The sequence below is a fragment of the Brienomyrus brachyistius genome, chromosome 3 (assembly GCF_023856365.1).
Source record: "Brienomyrus brachyistius isolate T26 chromosome 3, BBRACH_0.4, whole genome shotgun sequence".
Lineage (NCBI taxonomy): Eukaryota > Metazoa > Chordata > Actinopteri > Osteoglossiformes > Mormyridae > Brienomyrus > Brienomyrus brachyistius.
This window is the reverse complement of record NC_064535.1, coordinates 22,727,877-22,748,290: the sequence shown is the minus strand read 5'-3', so window position 1 is coordinate 22,748,290 and position 20,414 is coordinate 22,727,877. Positions and strand designations below refer to the sequence as shown.

At 47.3% G+C, this 20,414-nt stretch overlaps 1 protein-coding gene across 1 annotated transcript in view; it reads left to right on the top strand.

Annotated features, from left to right (window-relative positions):
• LOC125739277 (A disintegrin and metalloproteinase with thrombospondin motifs 20) overlaps positions 1 to 20,414 on the top strand; it is a 35,199-nt gene that overhangs the window by 4,539 nt on the left and 10,246 nt on the right. Inside the window, exons 4-15 of the mRNA XM_049009187.1 lie at positions 5,091 to 5,344; positions 5,704 to 5,787; positions 6,027 to 6,151; positions 6,349 to 6,389; positions 6,518 to 6,623; positions 8,891 to 9,037; positions 11,780 to 11,921; positions 13,023 to 13,127; positions 15,683 to 15,828; positions 15,977 to 16,158; positions 19,256 to 19,392; positions 19,482 to 19,599. Coding sequence (XP_048865144.1) covers positions 5,091 to 5,344; positions 5,704 to 5,787; positions 6,027 to 6,151; positions 6,349 to 6,389; positions 6,518 to 6,623; positions 8,891 to 9,037; positions 11,780 to 11,921; positions 13,023 to 13,127; positions 15,683 to 15,828; positions 15,977 to 16,158; positions 19,256 to 19,392; positions 19,482 to 19,599 — 1,587 coding nt within the window. The remainder of the gene's footprint in view (positions 1 to 5,090; positions 5,345 to 5,703; positions 5,788 to 6,026; positions 6,152 to 6,348; positions 6,390 to 6,517; positions 6,624 to 8,890; positions 9,038 to 11,779; positions 11,922 to 13,022; positions 13,128 to 15,682; positions 15,829 to 15,976; positions 16,159 to 19,255; positions 19,393 to 19,481; positions 19,600 to 20,414) is intronic.

The following is a 20,414-nucleotide window of genomic DNA, read 5'->3' as shown; positions in this document are numbered from 1 at the left end:
CATAGACAGTCAGGCTCAGAGGAGATTCAGGATTAAAGTCTGTCTTTATAGTTTTGATTTACTTTCAATGAAACAAAACAAAGACTACTCGTTACTGACTGTGAATGCATTGTAAGTGCATTGTATAGTTTGAGCTTTGTTGAATTACAAAGCCCACCGTTTTTCTGCAGGGGTGAAATGGCTGGGGATGCCATCACTCCCCCCAGCACCCCCCCCCCTCCCCCAGCTCAGCAGGTTATTAACCATCTGCATGCTCTGCTGCCTTATAGCAGCTGATGTCAACATGGTTTTTTGTCTCAGTACATTTGCTAGTTCATTTTCTCAGGTCGCTCCGGCCGGGGAGACGCACTGCGGAGCTTCAGGCACGCCTCCCTTTGTAAGAGCACCTTGTACCATGTCAAGAAACTGCCTTTTGTGTCTCTTTGATCATTAACCCTATCTCTCTTTTGTCCCGAAGGGATGCTTTAGACCGTAACTTTGGTCAGACAACGGGCAGGGCTTGTGTCTGGAGAGGGGAGGAAATGGTGCAGTACAGTTTACTTTGACCAGGGAGCTGTAGAGAGCTCTCATGGCTACCCCTCCGACATCAGGGAGGAGGCTCTCTATCACATTTGCTGTGGAGTCAAGCGTTTTGCTGTGCTAGCATTCGTCAGAGTGTGACCACCAGAGCAGGCCATTTATGTCAGCGCTGGGTTCTGGGCACTGGGCACGATTTTAGCCTTTTCTGCAAGTGGGAAATCCCAGCACACGCATGCAGCCATAAACTAGGATTACAACTGTCTGGATATGAATTGGTGAATGAATGGTCACAAATGAATAAATCTAATGAATATGTCGAATATGATGATGTTGCTTCCTTGTATCAGACTAGTGATGGATGAATAGTAATGCGTAGCATCTTGGTTGCTCACTGGTGGATGAGTGTCAACAGCAGATGGAAAAAAGCAGCTCTTCTTATACAGGTTGTGACTTCAGTTAAAAAAGCAGGTTAACTGATGCGTAAAACAACGTCCTCTGAAGCCGAACATCCGGGGACAAACAGAGCACCTGGTCCTAAATAACAGGTGTGTGGAGAATCCTGACAAAGTCAAAGCCGAGGTGAAGCACTGCACAAGATACATCTCCGGCTGCTCGGCTTAAAATATATGCGTAGCTTAAGTTAAATGTTGGAGAGATGGGCTGTATAGTTTGCAGTATGCACGGCAGTGGCCAGTTTGCCAGTTGCTGTTAGAAACCGTTAACATTAACTCAGCTCTCAAATTGCATTTCCTGTACGGCAGCACTGAAAAGAAAGCGAGAGGCAGAATCAGCAAAGAATGCTCTGCCTAATGCAGAAGATAAAGGCGCTATTTAAAAGAGCCTACTTAACAGCAGAGAACAAATCGGCCATTTCAAACTTTAGCCAGAGCAGTCTGATTTGAACCAAGTTATCTGTTGGGAAGAGATGGCGAAGAGGGGTGGATCAAAGATGGAAAAGACAGAGGCTAAGGACAAGATGTATGCGGTTGAAAGAGACAATCCTGAAGGGGAATGCCAGTATTTAGGTCAGATTAACTTGTGGTGTGTGTCATGAGAAGGATTCTGCATCAAAGTGTACAAATCTCCCCCATGAGAGGCATTTGGAAGGAGATTGCCATGATTAAGAAAAAATTCTTACACTGCACTGGGAGAAGCAGGCCACCGGTGGGCTCTGTGGGTAGACTTGATGTCCTCCATGTGGACTGTCTTCTAGGTGAATGTAAGGATCCCCTTTCTGCATTTTGAGTTTCACTGGGAGCCTTTTCTAGAAGTATATCTCGGAGCAGACGGAGGTAGGAGTCTCCGGCAATAACACTGCCTGTGAGAATATCAGCGGTCACATTGTTACATGCTCAGATAAACACACTACAGAAAATTCCCTAAAAAGTACTGAACAGATTCTTTAGTGGCATTAGCTAGAGCGCATTTAGCTAAGTGTCACTGTACAGAAACCTCAAGCTGAATGGTGCTGGTTTGCTTGGGACTGCTGTGCTATCATACTGATACTGCTGTCTCCTGTCTGGGGAAGCCAGCCTTCAGGATATTCTCTGTCTCTAATCCCACATTGGCTACAAGTGAACAAAACTTTAGTTTAGTGGTTTTAATGATGTCGGCCCACTACCAGTTAAGTGACATTGATGTCTAGGGGGTCTTTTTGCAGAGTACTCTTGTCCTTAAGGGGGCTTTTAAAGACATTGCTTTAGTACCTCTTGACCCTTATGAACTCCATTATCTGATGTGTAACCTTCCTAAAAGCTTGTTCTACAGCACAGTGCACGTGATGGAACATGTTGTGTAATTTTAGTCTCAGCCGTGGTATGGATTTGTAAATCATGACATAATGGAAGTTAGACTAAAGTTACAGCTGGTAGACTCTCATTCCTATATAGTCTTATACAGCATAAAATAATAACATGAATTTATTATTTAATCAAATAATTACTTGAGTTCACTAAATACTGATGTAGATACCTTTCGTGTGAGAGACCAGCGTGTCACAGTGGTAAGACGATGTTGCATCCCTTGTTACTACGACAGTGGGGTCAGCACCTGAGATGTGCTGTTAATATCACTGAGTCGTTCTTGGGCGCCTCTGCCGAGCACTCAAGCTGATAACTTCTGGCTGTGCTTTCTGGCCTGTGTATTTCCATGCTGCGTTTTTTGATCGCCAACAGTGAGCAATTGTCCGACTTTTACATTGGGTTTTAAGAGCTGTGCGTTTCAGCCGGGATTAGCGCAAAGATTAGGAACTGAAATAAATTATTAAAATGCGTGAATCAAACTTCAAATCACTGGATGATGGCTTTTAGTGAATATGCTTAGGTGTTAATCTCCTTGTACTACACTGGAGTCAGTTTTCAGTTAAGTGCATCTAAGCTGCAGAATGTGAGCATGTGCCACCCACTCTATGGAGAATGTAGCCTTTTGAAGAGGGCAAATTCTGCGTGCTAAATGATGAAAAGCTCACAAAAGCCTAGAGCAGGGATACTCAAATGGCGGACTCCAGTCTGTATGCAGATGGAAACACAATGTAATCAGGACTACACAATCAACAGCCCCCAACCCACCCCATAAGTCGCTGAAATTTATCCAGGGGACCCCCATAGACCTTGGCTTTGCGCTGCTGATGAAATCTGGAGCTCAAGGGAAAATAATTGAATACTGGGCTAGAGTACTGAGATAGTCCACCAGGCCACCTCTCTGCACAGCAGAAGAGCCCATAGGCTGATGACTGTCCCATTACACCTGTTTTTTTACTTAGCTGCATCAAGGCTGCTACAGGCCTCTGGTTTCTAGCATTTGGTTTCTGTCTGATCTTGACACATGCACAGGGAGGGAATGCTAATGTAGACAGCCCTGTCAGCTCTCTCCACATCTCATTGTCTGCAAGCTTCGTAAATTCTGACTCTTAGAAACAGGGGAGTCAGAAGAACTGAATTGTGTTGATGAGTTTATTTTCCTTTCTTCCTCTCTCTCTTTCACTAACTGACTATACGAGATTTCACTTATGCGTCACTTAACTTATCAGCTTGTTTCCCGATTTGTCTGTTGGCCGGCTACATTAGCTGTAAGGAGCCTCCCGGTTTAATTGCCATCAAAATGGTGGACCTGCTTCTTAGTTTCTTGTAAAGGAATGTTGATTAACACTGTAATAAAACAAACCACGTCTGCACCACGTTTCCATGTATGTTTGTGTTTGATCCAAATTGCCAAAGCAACTTCTAATTATATAGTCATTCCAGTGAAATATAACTCGATGAGTGTCATGTTATGAAGACCTTGGCTCTGACTCATGGTTTGCAGGGACAGACTGTGTCTCCACAGGGAAGGGCTGCAAAAGGGAGTCGAACTGAAAGAGCCCAGGGCAGGAAGGGTGAATGAAGGAGGCCTCGCATTACAAGTGTTCACGTCGTCCAGATCGTTTAGCATGGCTTTTGAGGGCCAGCAGTCCACGTCTCTGAGCGTGGTCTGCAGCTGTGGTTGAGCTGCTTTCAGGTGCTGGAGCACCTCCTTCCGTTTGGTCTGGGTAGCAGGGCAAACTGACATGGGCAGGCTGCTCCAGTCATCTGCTCCCAGATCCCGTAGCAAAATTCTAATTTGTATTTGGTTCTGTGGCTTGTACACGTGCCTCTGCAAAATGTGACACAATTCAGTCTATCATCCAAATTTTGCAGCCTTCTAATTGCTGCTACCTCTACTACTTGTTTTTGTGTTATTATTATTAGACCTTTGTGCCAGGTCTCCTCACTGAACCATCTAGCCCCATGGCCTATGTCTACACATTCTGGTACTTGTCACTTTATACAGTACAGTCCCAGGTCTTAGGTGCCCTAAGCATCTGAAGTCTAAAGAATAATCATGGAGTCACTCCTCTTCTTTATTTTGCCCCTAGGATAATTTCCTATCTCTGTTCCATGTCTTCCTTCACGAATGTTGTCATCTCTAAGAAATCTGCCCCTTGCAGCATCACATGGGCTGTACATGGGCAATCCACATCCTGAGCTTTGAGTTCCCTGTGTGTGGGGGGGGGGGGGTACTCAGAGTCAGCATTATGAACAGCTTCTTTTATAACCACTTATTTTTCCAGTTTTACAACTGGTTTTAAGGCTCACATGCAGAAGGGGAATCGAGACTGCGGCTGAGCCAGTGCTCTGAGAATAGGGATTTGTAACTGACAGCGTATGAGGCAGTGGTATAGAGACAGGTCTTTGTGAATGTGGGTGAGATGCTTTGATTGTGGTGGGGGTGGGAGGGCTATTCAAGTGGCATTCCGGCATTATGAAGGTGGAGCTTTGAGACTGATGGAGAGGTTAGAACTTTTTCAGTGAAGCGTTGTGTGGGTGTACAGCTGCCCAGCTTTGGAAATCTCTGCCTTCGTGGCTTTGAAACAGATCAAAGGTACAAAGTGAGGACCCAGCTGACTGAACATGTCCACAGCTGCTTAAGTTTAAGAAGCCCTGTATCTCCATCTTAGGACCGGTGGCTTTTCCTTTAAGACAGACATGTTTTTAATAGCTCAACTACAGTCGCCTTTGCTGAATATAGCACCCCTCGTTTGTATATTTTCACAGATATCCATCTCCAAGATCAAACTGCCCTTCACTGCAACAGAAGTATTGATGAGGAAGTGAGTTCTGTTCAGGAAGCGGTAGATTTCTACCACAGAAGACTGCCCTCTAGCAACTCTCAGAAACAGTCACTATCACGGCGAAAAAGATTCCTGTCTTATCCCAGATTTGTGGAGCTGATGGTAACGGCTGACAACGAAATGCTTCAGCACCACGGACACAACTTAGAGCACTACATACTCACAATCATGTCAGTAGTAAGTGACACGTTGCTTTTATGCCGCTTTGTGGTGATATAATACTTAGAAAAATCTGTTTATATTTGATCTCCATTTTACAAGTTTAGAGCAGTGTCTAGTATTACAGCCGGACTGTATATTTTGTAGTATAGCTGTATAAATTATAGGTAGTGTCGTCTGCTTGTTGTGTGTGTGTTTGTGTTTTGAGAGGTTCTTCGTACAAAATCAGCTCAACACAACCACGAGGTAGTTTAACTATTTCAAGAATGTTTTAAAATCTATACAGGATTAAGTACTATACCTTACGCTTGGAAGGATGAGGACACTTTTTGACCTTCTTGGAGAACTCTCTCCCCCTTCCGTTAATCTTGTTCCAGGTGGCTGCCATCTATAAAGACCCGAGTGTGGGCAACCTGATCAACATCATCATTGTAAAGCTGGTGGTCATCCATGACGAACTGGTAGGACTGCAGTGTGAAAACCGGCTCAGCATTATAACTATGCTCATGCTGATTGGGTTGCTTCAGTTTTCTTAATAACACAATGCGTAATCCATGGCGTGCTATTTTGATGTTTGTGAAATGCCTAAAAATCCCATTCTTAAACAGGTAGCCTTTGCTATTTGGCATGAGAATGTACTAACCGGTTCCTTTATCGGGTCTCACTGTACTAGTTCTACTCTTATTGGTTCTCACCACAGGAAGGGCCGTCAGTCAGTTCCAACGCTGCTGCGACTCTCCACAACTTCTGCGTGTGGCAACAGACCCAGAACGTCCAAGATGACAGCGACCCCTCGCACCACGACACATCGCTCCTTATTACCAGGTGTCGTGTGTGACCTTGGATTTCGAACATCCTAAACCAACTCGTCGTCACCCCCTGTCTGTTAAAATAATAAAGTCAGTAGGGTGGCACTAACAAGCATTCCAACAAATCTATACCTAACACGAATGACGCAGAAGCTAAGGAGCTCTCCTGTGCAAAATGATGTTCAAAGTGTGTCCCTGTTTGTATTTCTTCAGGAAAGATATCTGCAGGACAAAGAACAAGTGTGATACGTTGGGTAAGCCTGTCTGCTCTGTTTGTAATTTCCTTTGTAATAGAGTTTGACTCAGAGCTATGCGACTGCATGTCATAGCACAGAATCAGCGGTGTTTTTATTAGCTAGTAGCTGACTGTCTACACGCCCAGGTCTGGCAGAGCTTGGGACGATGTGTGACCCTCAGCGGAGCTGCTCCATCAGTGAGGAGAACGGCCTGAGTACCTCCTTCACCATCGCCCATGAGCTGGGCCATGTGTAAGTAATGTCAGCATCATGTCAGCGTCTCCCTCACCAGCGCAGCTGCCCACCAGCTAGGCCACATGTAAGTCTGCACAAAACCTGTACGGTCGTGTCAACCGTCATGTCCATTGAAATCCTAGTAAGATATCACAGTGTTGCAGTGGAAGCGATGGGACAGACTGCGCGAACTGGATGGTTGTGTAGAAGAATGGAGTTATCTACACCATCCTTGCAGTGGACAGGCAACTATTGAGTGCTTCTGCAGCAGACCACTCCTTTGTGATGTCAAGCAATGACTTTGCAGTGATCACCACAAAGAAACAATTGCATAGCAAATAAAATTCCATAAATCCCTACCCTACTGTAATATTTTATTTCCAGCATTAAAATTGCCTTTGTTTAATGTGCCCAATCAGATTTTGTAGTGCACATCTCTTGCCCTGAAGAGAGAATAACTGCAGTGTATGTAGTGATACAGCGAGCCCTTTACAGGTGTTCATTCAGAGCTGTTTCCATAGCGCCCTAATATGTGGGGGAGCTCTGTGAATAGGGCTATTGTGCACCGCTGGGCAGTCTGTAGGTCCGACTCACCACCCTGCATGCCTTCCCACCTGTGCATGTTTCATACATCCGCCTCCGAGCCGTTTGGAAGTCAGCGCACCATGAGTTATTCTCCCAAGATCCTCGCTCTCGGCAGCGTGCGCACTGTCCAGGCGAGACTCTTGTTTAGCTCAGCTCAGCTAAACAGCTGGCCGGATTTATGTCAATCGGTCAAGGAAAACACTGGCAGTTCTGAGACACATTAAATGACTTGTGATGTTGTTTGACATTTTGAGTCATCAGGGTCCTCCGGTTATGACAAGATGCAAACCAGCGCTTTTTAACACATTTTTAAAAAGTTGTTAAACTATGAACAGCAGGATTTGATCAGGCTTTCCTTCTATCTTTTTTTTCTGCATGTTTTCTTCTGGGCTCAGGGTGAAGTCATGGCTACAGAGAACGAGCTGAAATTCATTAGCTGTAAATGTATGGCTTCAGTAATTCATGTGTTCATATTCACATTTTGATAATAGAGAACAGATGTTCGTCCATTGTTTATTAAGCCATTCATTGTCTCCTGAATGGAAACATTTGTGTTTCTGTGAAGTTACCGTGGGCCATAGTGGACACTGAGCATGCCCAGGGTTCGAGGGCCTGTCATTTGCATCACAAATGCTGTTTCCTGGTCCCGTAAGCCAGCGGCACTGGTTATTGCATTGTCTGTGCGAGCATGGTGACTAATTATATGTGGCAGCTGAGGTCAGTCATTTCCTGTTTACAGAGGTGTCCTTGTATAATAATTGTAGTAGTTTTCCCTGCAGGTACACAGACAGGCACAGCTGACTGGTGGTGCAGCTGTGGAGGGACGATATGATTGCAGGGTTATGATGAAGACTAATGCAGATTATCAAAAGCCCAGCATGAAAGCTAAACAAGGCCAGCTGTGTGACTCGGCACCAGTGAGCTTGCAAACCTACCACGCTGGTTGAAAAAGCTTATTCCGCTTTACATTAACTGCACCTTTATAATGCCTTTATATTTGCATTATATTTGTATTTGTAGAACCATCTTGCACTTTCATAATGCATTCATAGAACATTCATAAGCAGCATGTAAGTATACCTTAACATCCTAACATACCTTAACAGCTTAAATATTCATGAATAACAAACACTGTCTTATAATAACAAACAAATGGTATAGCTGTATAAATGTTTGTTATTAATGTATATTTAAGCTGTTAAGGTATGTTAGGATGTTAAGGTATACTTACGTGCTGCATATGAATGTTCTATGAATGCATTATAAATGCATTACAAAGGTGCACTGAATGTTCTATGAGTGCAAAATGAATGCATTATGAAGGTGCAGTTAATGTAAAGCACCCCACATGGGTTGTGGCAAGACATGGGAGACTTGGCAATCAGGGAAAAGGTTGGGGTTCACCCTGGATGTGATCCCAGTTAGTTTCAAATAGGTATTCATAATTCAGTCACTTGATGATAAGTATGTCAACTGCTTTATATTAAAAAACTGTGGTCGCATTTTATGAAGTTACTGCACCATGGCGTACATCCGTCTTTTGGGTTACTATTTAACTGCCAATTACTTCACGGTCCTTAAAGCAGTACTGAAACTAGACATGAGGTCACTAGTTGTAGAAACTTGTACAGTAGCTTTGGTAGGCAGCATATTTGAAAACATACTGCCAGTGAAGGGTTTTTCCGTATGCCACCCTGCAGGTTCAATATGCCCCATGACGACAACTCCAAGTGCCGGGAGGCAACAGTGAAACTGCAGTTGAATGTCATGGCGCCGATGCTCAACTACGACACCAGTCCCTGGACCTGGTCCAATTGCAGCCGCAAGTACATCACAGAATTCCTGGAGTAGGTTTCTCCGTGTGTTACGTCAGACCTACGTTTTTGAGGGTGGCTCTTCCGTCAGAATCACCCCCAAACTCCCACGCTGTGTGATATGTTTGTACAATGCCTGAGTCCTTGCTATGTTCCCCTTGCAGTCAGGTTAGCGAACAAAGGGTTAAATGCAGCATGGCAGTGTAGATGTAGTATTTTTAGTGTAGTGAGTTAAATGCGTGTATAAATACAGAATGGAGAGGCTGGCATGCCTGTTCCACTCATCTTCCCCTGCACTTCTCCAGTTTCTACCCAGTAAAATGCCTTTTGAGTCCATTGGCCAATTGCATACTTCCTTCACAAAAATGGTTTCTTGGGGCAACCGCCCTCTTGTTTGACTACCGCTTAGCTGAAAGGCTTCTATGTAGCATAATAATAATGGTTTGCATTTATGTGGAGGTTTTCTCATGCCCAAAGGACTCTGCATTGTTTTTAGAGAGCATCTCAGGTCAAGTCACCTCCAGTTGCAAGATGAGATATCGGTTTAATGTTTTTTTTTCCCCTCCGGGACTGATAGTCTCGTGGCCTGGCAGAAGGTGGCCTCGTTGGAGCTGAGCTGAACCCCTGTCGCGACCTGTGAGGTCACCTACTGCTGTTCGTGCCACTTCCACACGAGAAGATTAATTAAGACCTGTTATTTCCCCCGGATAACATCTGCAAACTGCTTCTCGATTCATGGCTGTGAGAAAGGGGACAGAATGCCAGTCACAGCCAGCTCGCTCGTCACATGGTTTTCGCTTAGAAGCTGATTTGCCTAACAGTCGCTATATTTGTAAACACTTAGCATTGAGGAGCGTTCACTGGTGGGAAAGGTCTCTAAAGATCACCAGACACTGCTAAAGCCTGTTCGTCTCACAAAGAGGCTCGTTGATCCCAAACCGCTCATCCACTCTGCAGGGAGGGAGCATGGTCAAGTACGTCCATGTTTTCGCTGGCCATTCTTCTACGAGGGCCCTTGCTCGGCCCCTCAAGTGTTAACGTCACTGTCAATTATGAGCTTTGAGGATCGCCGTTGTGGTGCGGAGTTAATGAAAGAAACATTTCATCCTTTCATTATTAACGACTGTCATGTAATATTTTGCATCATGTAAACGTGGGAGGAAATGCAAAGAAGGCAAGAGGCTGAGAGCCAGAAATTTTATTTTTGATTGCAGCCATGAGTGGGTATCAGTCCGCTTGTCGTCAGATATCAGTGTGGATTTGAAGACACCTACCGTCGTCTGGGCTTTGAGCAGATAAAATGCTCTGCACCAGTCACTGCTAATGAGCACCAAGTTTATGATTGTCATTAAGATGCCCGCTATGGTGCCAAATTTATTAGTAGTAATGGGCCTTGTTATGGGCGCTACAAAGACAGCGAGATTAGCCAAACAAAGGGACTTTATTGCCGAAAGTGGGGACAAGACCTCATTACACTGGGTAGCTAAAAACAGTGCTAAAGGTGAAGGAAACCTCTGTGTAATCAACATGGCGGTGATGTCATATACATTTTGAAATGAAACCAACTGAGGAAGAGCGTGAAATGACGGAGAGAAGCTTTCTTGTTTCATGCAGTAAATCTGTAAAATTCATAAAATTGTGTAGTAAATTCTCATAAAGCAGATGTTTTATTGCATCTGTCGAGTGCCTGTGATGATGTAAACATGTGGAATTAGCGTCTCGTTCTGTTATTTCTCATGGGAAGATTAGCCGAACAGTGTTTTGCTTAATTACACGTTTTTTTTTTGTGGTCCGCATTATAACATTTGCAGAAACACTGGCACCTAGAGGCACCTGCCTTTGTCATAGCCGTGGCCTAATGGGGCTATTAGCTCCCACTGACTATTCATATGTTCATGTCTGTTTACCCCTCAAAGGGTAGGTCTTGGTCCTAACAGAGACTTTCTCACAGCTTCTCAGAGCTCCTCGCTGAGCGATTGAAAGGGAGCCCTGGCTGAGCCGTGCTAATTACTGGCCAGGCGGACTCAGCTGCTGGCTAACAGGTGTTTAATTCAGCACAGAAACAAATTGCAAAAGCGGGTCCAACATGTCACACAGTTCCACCTTGAGCAGCGTTTTGCATTTTAATATTTTAAACAAAAATGTTTATTTAAAGACGGTGTTCTGCACAGTTTTTTATAGTATGAGATGCATGGAACTTTTCCAGTAATAAATGGCTTTGCTGCAAAGGCTTGGCTCCGTTGCTGTTTCATGTTTTAAGGAGGGATGTGGTTGACAGACGGAAGGCAGATGGGATGGAGTTTTTCCCTCGAGTTCCACATCTGTCTGTCTGTCTTTGCCGGAGCCTCTGTATACCAGATTTTTCTCATTATTGACATGCAGCTTGCATGTTTGTTTGCGTCTCCGTTCTAGATTCATGATAACAACACTGTTATTACTCCCCGTCTGCATTAACCCTTGAGTTACTGTAGCCCACCCATGGTGTCCGTGCTTGCATTTCCTCGGTCTCGTCTCAAGTGATTGACGGCGGCTGAGGAATTCACACATCCCCGAAAGTAAAAATTAGCCTAAACTGGTGCCAAGCAGACATCCACTGTATCAACCATATATACGAGCCTCCTCACTGCTTTTCAAATTTTGTGAACAAATAAAATCTTGAGTTTTCTTTTTAATTCAGGCCTGTAAAAATCACTGTTCAGTATCAATCGGTGGTATAGCTGCACGATGCCATTAACTAGAATCTTGTAACACCCCATAATATGTTTTGACTCTCAGCACGGGTTACGGGGAATGTCTCCTGGACGAGCCATCTGGCAGGCCCTATCTGCTGCCCCGTGAGCTACCAGGCCAGCTGTTCAGTGCCAACCAGCAGTGTGAGCTCATTTTCGGACCCGGATCCCAAGTTTGCCCCTACATGGTGAGGGTTGCCTGCTGTGGTGCTTTTGTCTGTCACAAGGGAGACTGTTCCTCATGTGGCTTCGCTGTGCAGAAAGCCGCGGCTGACAGTCATCTGACGGAGGTGTCACGAGTAAGGGGAACTGCCAAGCCACCACTGAACACATAGTAGCATTTTTCCTGGTTATGGAGGAATGACATCTGTCTGAAATGCATGTAGACTGAGTGGCCAAAACGTATGTGGGCACCTCGAATTGCTGGATTAAGCCAAACCCACTGTTGACGCCGGTGTATGCTTAAGTCACGCAGTCTCTTGAAACAAACATTATTAGCAAAATGGGTGGTCATACAGGAGAATTTACTTCCCACCATTGTAGGATGCCATCTTCCCAACAAGTCAGTTCTCCAGATTTCTCCCCTGGTCAGAACGTCTGGAAGCTAATTCAGAGATGTTGGGCCACATCAGGTCACAGAAAAGGACCCGATGACCCAATATCAGTACCCAACCTGAACTGCAGTAAATCCCATCAGCAATGTTCCAACATCTAATGGAACGCTTTTCCAGAAGAGTAGAGGCCACTGTAGCAACGTTCGCCCGATTAACTTAATATTAATACTCTTGGACAAGCTGATGCCCACATGCTTTTGGCCATACAGTATATATACAGCACTCTGCCAAAGTCTTAGGCAGTCAAAGAAAATGATATTTAAATGATCTTCATGTTGCAAAACTGTGATGTCAGTTACAATGTGTCTACTTAGTCATTTCAAAACCCCAGTATTTGCGGCAACCATCCAATACGCCGATGTATTTGTTGACTCAACCACTACCATACCATATTTGGCTTATCAGTACCTCATTGAGCTATTATAAATATTTAATCAAATAAAGTGAAATGGTGGTGAACTTTAACAAATACATGCAATGGCTGAGGGGCCCCTGAGGAAAGGTTTGGCAACTGAAGCTATGTTCTTCAAGCCATCTATCAATATCAATAACTTTTTGGAGAGGAGGAGAAATTCTGGTTAGTTTTTATTGTGTTACCCTTAATTTGCATGCATTGTGATGTACAATGAAGAAGGGGCTGCGTGGGTGTGTACAGTATTTGCCCCCTCCCTACAGAGGCAGTGCAAACGGCTGTGGTGCACCACCGCGGAGGGGGAGAATCGAGGCTGCCGCACGCAGCACATGCCCCTGGCTGATGGCACTCACTGTGGTCAGGCAATGGTGAGCTTCACGTTCTCTATACTAAGTGACCTTTGTCAGTAGGGAATAGTGTGTTCCTGATCTGTGTCCTTGTTTTCTTATTGTTACTTATTTGCCCTGTGATTGATTCCTAATCAGTCCAGAGTGCCCGCCCCATGGTGGTCTGTTATCCCTGGGAAAGGTTTCAGGGACACTGACCTTGTACTGTATCAGCCAGGATGGATGGATGGATGGATCATTGTGACTCATGGGCTTTAGGCCCAGGGGGGTGTCTTGGGGAGTTAGCACAGGGGTTGGGGGGTGGGAGGGCATGGAAGGTGCCTACTATTCAAACAATAACCTGAGTTATCTGACAGAGAGCCCTCCAGCTGAGCTGTTTAAGAGCTGGACATAAAGAGAGAGAAGGGGGACACACACCATATCTCTAAGGCTGTGTCCCCCGGGAAAGGCAGCCATCGTCATAGAAACCGGAGCCGCCTGCCTGAGTAGCCCCTGTGAACCTCTCATTAGGCCCAGTCTGCCGTGTAATTACCAGCCATTAAAAGGAAACATCATCCCTGGTAAATATTGGCCTCAATAGTTGCAAAGAGCCCTGAGGAATTTCTCAATGACCATCCACCTTCTCAGCCTGTTTGATCCCCACTTTCAGGGACTTACTGAGGTGACCTGAGTCTTTGAGAGCAGAATGGATGTTGCATGCAAGGAAATGGGATTGAGGCAGAGGAGGGCAATTGGGGTCCAGAGAGTAGAAGTCCAGACCAAGATTTTGTTTCAACCAACCAGATAAAGAGTCACAATCGCAGAATACTCAACTGCTTGGTTGAAACAAAATCTTGGACTGGACTTTTACTCTCTGGACCTGGACTATGCACCTCTGCTTCAAGCCCATTTCCTTGCATGCAGCATCCATTGAGGTAGGGACAGGCTGAGCGTAACTGCAAACAACGTTGATCAGAGGGTGTCTGTCCACTCATCAGAAAAGTCATCTCGTAAGGTGCATGTGGCCCGCTGTGTATAGCTCACTGCATCACGCAGTACAGATTTGGCTCTGATGCTGTGGTGCTAACTAAGCATTCCCTCTGTCTTTGGTTGCCAGTCACAACAAATGTGGTTGTTGTTGAACCAATCACATGTTGCTAGGTTGTTAAAATAGGTGCGGTAATAAATAGTAAACCCTTTGGCTATAGATTCCAATAATTTAGGGGCGCCCTCTACTGACCACAGATATTAAATCCATGCAGAATACTCACTGGACTTAGTCCAGGCTCTGATCGATAGCACAGTTGACTACTAGCCAATCATTGTCCTCATATAGCCACCAGTTGGCACAATCGTCCAATGGGAGTTGACTGATGTATCCAGCAATGCCTGAAAACAACAGGTCCCGAATCAGCACTTTGCAGTAAACAGATGAGTGAACTTGTTGCAAATACGTTTTGGATTTGTGCATCCCTGAAAATAAAACACTCAAACCTCCACATTCACACCAAAATGTGAATTGTATGTGCAAATATTTGTTTTGTATGAAATACAAGATCAACTTAGGAAAACTGCAGATAGTCTGGAGTCGTTTTTGTTGTTCTAGTCAGATGACCTACAGTAATGCACTCACCGCCTAACCCTCACCCACGTGGGCATTTTTTTAGTCTTATTCTGTGAACTGGAGTAGTTTTCAGTTCTGTGTTCTTCGTCCTTGGAAACACCCTTGGGACGGCAGTGACCGAGCGCCTTCATTCGTACGTGGCATTTCATGCGACTGATCCTCAGTCACATGTGCAGCCTGCGCATGTGGCCACGACCTGCTCCCTCTGCAGTCCCTGTGTCACGGTGGTGTTCTGTGAAGTCACACGCCGCTCCCGCTGCATCTTCCACAGCGGTTGTGGGGATTTTCTCTTGTGTTGATGCAGATCTGTTAGCAAGACGTGCGAATGCAGAGAGAATCTCTGGACCAGTGGGATGCGTGTCACTGTCAAACTTGCTCATCTTGGCACCTGAAGTGTAGCTGAACACTGGGTGGGCCCGCTGCCACTTTAGGGGCAGTCAGGGGTGAAGAGCGCTCTGCCTTGCGCTGGAAGCGTTCCCACCGGCCCTCTCAGCCGACCCCGTGCCTAGAGGTGGGCACAGTCGTCCCGCCGTCTCAGCTTTTTCAGGGCTCCGCTTTGCTCCACCGCCCCGGCGCCGGCACCACGGGGCTCTGACAGGCTGAGCAGACAGAGCGAGTCTGATCCTGCCCGCCGTCACCGGGCCGGGATGGAGTTACAGCCCCCACGTACGCACACACGCATGCCCGCAGTGGTGGTGCCACACTGCCAGATAATGGCATGCCATGAGAAACTGATACGAAACAAAGGAGCTTGTGGTTTTTATCCTTCTAGAGAAGAGACAGTTTGGCAGGAGCTGTTTGGTCATGTAGGGATGGTCTGAAAATGTTCCTCCCTTGTCAAAACTGGCAGCTTCATCCATCCATCCACTCACAGTTCGTCTTCTTTGTCTTGTCATTGAGTTAATCCCCAGGCTCCCCTCCTATCTTACCCCACCCCCTGTCTGTTTGCCCCCCCCCCCACCTCTGCTCCCAGCACTGCAGGCGTGGAGTCTGCGTGCACAAGGAGGCAGAGACAAGGCCCGTGAATGGGGGGTGGGGCCCCTGGGGGTCCTACAGTGCCTGCTCCCGCTCCTGCGGGGGGGGCATTCGGAGTGCCACCAGAAGCTGTAACAGGCCTGAGTAAGATCCGTACCCCTGCCTCGCCATCCAGAATGAGGATACTGATTACTAGTAGCATCTGAACCTTCTGAGATGCAGTCAGAAATACGTTTGTGTAGAGGAATGAGCAGGGCTGCTGGATCTAACAAAACCTGTGTGTTTGAGGCAGGCCCAAGAACGGAGGCCGGTTCTGCGTGGGCCGCAGGATGCGGTTCCGCTCTTGCAGCACTGATCTTTGCCCCCGCGGCCGGAGGGACTTTCGCGAGGAGCAGTGCGCCCAGTTCGACGGACGGCACTTCAACATCAACGGCCTTCCACCCACCGTGCGCTGGGTTCCCAAGTATAGTGGGGGTGAGCGATGGGCAAGCCTGGCGAATACCGTAAAACACCTAATTCAATAAGTATGGGGAGGTGAATGATTGGAAAGCCCGACCTATACTATAATACACATAATTTAATAAGTTCGCGGGGGTGAATGATGAGCACCGTAAGTTCATGGAATACCGTAATGCACCTATTTTAATAATTACAGTGGGGGTGAGCTGGGTATGTCCTGGGTATGACGTTAATCTGCATCCAGCTCTGCAAGTGGCCCTCCAACATCCATCCATCCATCCATTTTCCAAACCGCTTATCCTACTGGGTCGCGGGGGGCCGGAGCCTATCCCGGAAACAATGGGCACGAGGCAGGAAACAACCCAGGATGGGGGGCCAGCCCATCGCAGGGCACACTCACACACCATTCACTCACACATGCACACCTACGGGCAATTTAGGAACTCCAATTAGCCTCAGCATGTTTTTGGACTGTGGGGGGAAACCGGAGTACCCGGAGGAAACCCCACGACGACATGGGGAGAACATGCAAACTCCACACACATGTGACCAAGGCAGAGACTCGAACCCGGATCCCAGAGGTGTGAGGCTACCCACTGCACCACAATGCCGCCCGGGCCCTCCAACATGCAGGGAAAAATTTGGGGATTGGTGGCAGGATTGGTACTGTCAAAATCTTCACACAGCTCCAAAACAGAAGAGAGGGCTCTTTTCTGCTCTCTGTGGGAGTAGCTCTCCTGCAGCTACCCGCAGGAAGCATGCAGCAGGAAGAGGATGGGGGAAAGCCCTGAGGAGCCTCATCCCAGGAAGAGTCAAAAGCGCTGGAGAGCCAGTGGGGTCAGGCCTGTAGGGGATCAGGACTGGTGTGGTGTCGAGGCGTCACCTGCTGCATGGCAGCATTCGGACCCTAATCTGAGGCTGCCCATCTGGGTCGGCATGTAGAACGTCTTGTTTCTTCAGCATGATTTCCCCCTGCTGTCAGGGGAGCTTTTGTAAACTCTGCATTTCAGTGGCAGCACTCTCTAAAGTACTCAGGCTGGGGAGTATCCGGATCTCTGTAGGTGGGTACACTTTTTATTAGTCTGGTTGTTCTGATGGCTGCCATACTTGGAGAGTAGCTGTTGCTGTGGCAGATCGGCTCCTCCTGATGGTGTCTGGTGCCACTCCTTTCAATGGGCCCCTTATGAGACCCAGACTAAGGCACTCTCTGGCTATCTTATCTGTTGTCTCAGTGTATGCTCTGACCACGGTGACTGATGCCTCAGTGAGGGAGACGTTTTATTCACCCTGTAGTTGATGAGTGCCCATGAGGTGACTCTCCTCTTGCCGTGGGTGACTTAATGCGACCACTACAACTGAAAGGGCTGGCTATGAGGACTGAGTCAGTCCCCATGGGTCTGCCGACTAAGGTGAAAGTGGCTTCGTGTTACTTGACTTTGCAAAAGTTCAAGGGCAGAGGATTGTTGGATCCTGGTTCCAGCACCCTGAGCCATATCGTTGGACTGCAGAACTGCAGCGTCTACATAAGTGCTTGTTATTGCTACATTGAAGATTTAGCTTATGTCCAGTAGGTTGCCACCTCCTAGGAGAATGAGGCTGGACCTGGCCAGACTGTCTCTAATGCGTTTTTGCACATAGTTTGTGTGAGGAGCTTGCAGATGTGGCTGCAACTTCTGATTATAGTGTGATGTGGGAGACCTTCAGTGAGAAGATCCTGAAGGTTGCCGAGGGCTGCGTTGCTGTTGCTGGTGTTTCCAGAAGGAGGTGTTTCATCTCACATGACACCCTGGGAATTATCGAGAGGAGTCACAGTGTATGGTTTGATGGCAGCTCTAGTCTGTAGGGGTAACTGAGAAGAAGTGCTGTAAGGGCTTTAAGGGCAGATAAGGAGGTGTTTGTGAGAGGAATCTGTGAGCAGCTAGCACACCATCTATGGCCTGCTCTCAGTGCCGAGTAAGATCCTTACTAGTGTCATCCTCAACATGATCACTTGCTCACCAACCAGTGACTGCAGCAGTCTGGTTTACACCTAAGCCGTGTATCATCAACCACATCCTGACACTGAGGCTTCTCACTGAGCCCAAACACGAATGATGAGGTCCAAGTTTTTAGAGTCGTTGTGCTCCCTGTCTTGCTGTATGGCTGTGAGACATGAACACTATCCAGTGAGCTGAGATGAAGACTGGACTCTTTTGGTACTGAGTCGCCTCGGAGAATCCTTGGGTACCGCTGGTTTGACTTTAGTGAGTCCCAAATGAGGCACAATACCAGCATTGTGAGGGAGTGTCAGTTACCACACTACAGCCATGTGGTGCGATTCCCTGAGGGTGATCCGGCTCGCAGGATCCTCATTGCTGAGCACCCGGATGGCTAGGCCAGGCCAAGGGGATGCCAACGTAACTCCGGGCTGCGGCAGATAGACGCCCATTTCCGGAGGGTGGGACTGGACTGTGTGTCCTGTGTGGTCAACAACTGGGATCCCGTGGTGTTTCGTCGTGTGGTTGGTGTGGCGATGCACTGTAACCGGCAAATATGTAATGCACGTACTTTAATCAGTGCAGCGGGGTTGAACGACGGGCAAGCCAGACAAATTCCATAATACATCCAATTTAATAAGTACAGGTGAGGACCAAGCATGCCTGGCGAATACTTTAACACACTTAAATGCGCTGCAGCATTCCTGAGGGTATGAAGTCCTTAATGGTGCACTTATGTGAAGTCATTTGTCCAGTGCCAATAAGCTTTATTTTTTTGTCTAATATCCCTCATGCTGATACCAGTACTGATAATTGGCCAACCTCTGAGGCACTTACCTGCAATGAAATTTGACAACCTTGCCGATGCAGATTGGCAGAGTGGTGTTACATCTTCTAAATGATGAACACGCCTCTACAATTATAAAGTGTGTCAGTGAAAATGAAGCCATGTTCTGGCAGCTTAGTACAGCTCAGAGCCTGCCCAGAGCCTGCCCCCCCTCCCCCCCAAAGAGCCCACAATGTGATTGACCTGTCGCATTGTTTAACGCAGCTCTAAGCTCTATCTCCCCCAAAGATCCCACCATGCGATTGGCCTGCCGTGTTGTTTACAACTGACCTTCGGCTTTTCCCTACAGTCCTGCTGAAGGACCGGTGCAAGCTCTTCTGCCGTGTTGCCGGATCGACGGCATACTACCAGCTGAGGGACCGTGTGGTGGACGGCACACCATGCGGCACTGATACCAGCGACATCTGCGTCCAGGGCCTCTGTAGGGTACGGCCATGAGCGGGCCTGGTGACCGAGACTGTAACGGCGACTGGGACCGGCTCAGCCTCATCCTCAAGCCCATCTTTGCCTTCCAGCAAGCGGGCTGTGACCGCGTGCTCAACTCCAAGGCCAGGAAGGATCGCTGTGGAGTGTGTGGTGGGGACAACTCCTCCTGCAGGACCGTGAGTGGGACCTTCAGCATCGCTCAGTACGGTAGGCTGGGATGGATGAGGCTCTGATCCTCAGCTTAGGGTAACTGGTGGGCACCACTGAGCAATGGGCCAACCAGGCAGTTAGTTATGTTATTTCCGGTGGTGGACATTTCAGGTCCAATAAAAATCCAGAAAGTAAAAATCCAGGTTTTGTTTCAACCAACCACTTAAGTACTCTCTGATTATTCACTATAGTCAATTGGCTGGTTGAAACAAAATCCTGGTCTGGATTTTTGCTTTCTGGACCTGAAATGTCTACCTCTTATTATTACGCTGCTCATGATAGGGCAGAAGCTGCCTTTGCAGGGGGCTTACAGACAGTTGCTCATCTCCAGATATGGCCCCTGTTTAGTCTGAGACTCTATGTGTGTGGAATTAAGACATGATCTGTGGCCCTTTGGGCTCATCAAGTGGCAGCAGCTGGGACGTGTCCTCTCCATGCTGGTTTCGTTTGTGTCTGCGCCGGTCGGCTCCCTGTTCTCACACGGTGCGGCCTTCTCTTGCTGCCTGAGCTCATCGCCGTCTGGGCTTATGTGCCCAAAGCAGGGCTGACCCGAGGGAGGGGCACCAGGAGGTTTGGTTCCCATTTGGGTGTGGCAGGCTCGTGCGCCCGGTTGGGCCTGTAATACCGTTGTGGTCTTTCCAGACTTGTTTGTGACCCGCTACTGCCTCCATGTCTCGGGCCTGCTAGCAGTTTAGTGTCCGTCCTGTGGCCTGAGCATTGTTGTAGGGTGCTGGTCTAGAACTGCCAGCTCGGCGGTCACAGCAGAGCGCTCGGGGTGGGTGGGCCGGCGAACAGGCGGCACCATGAGTGAG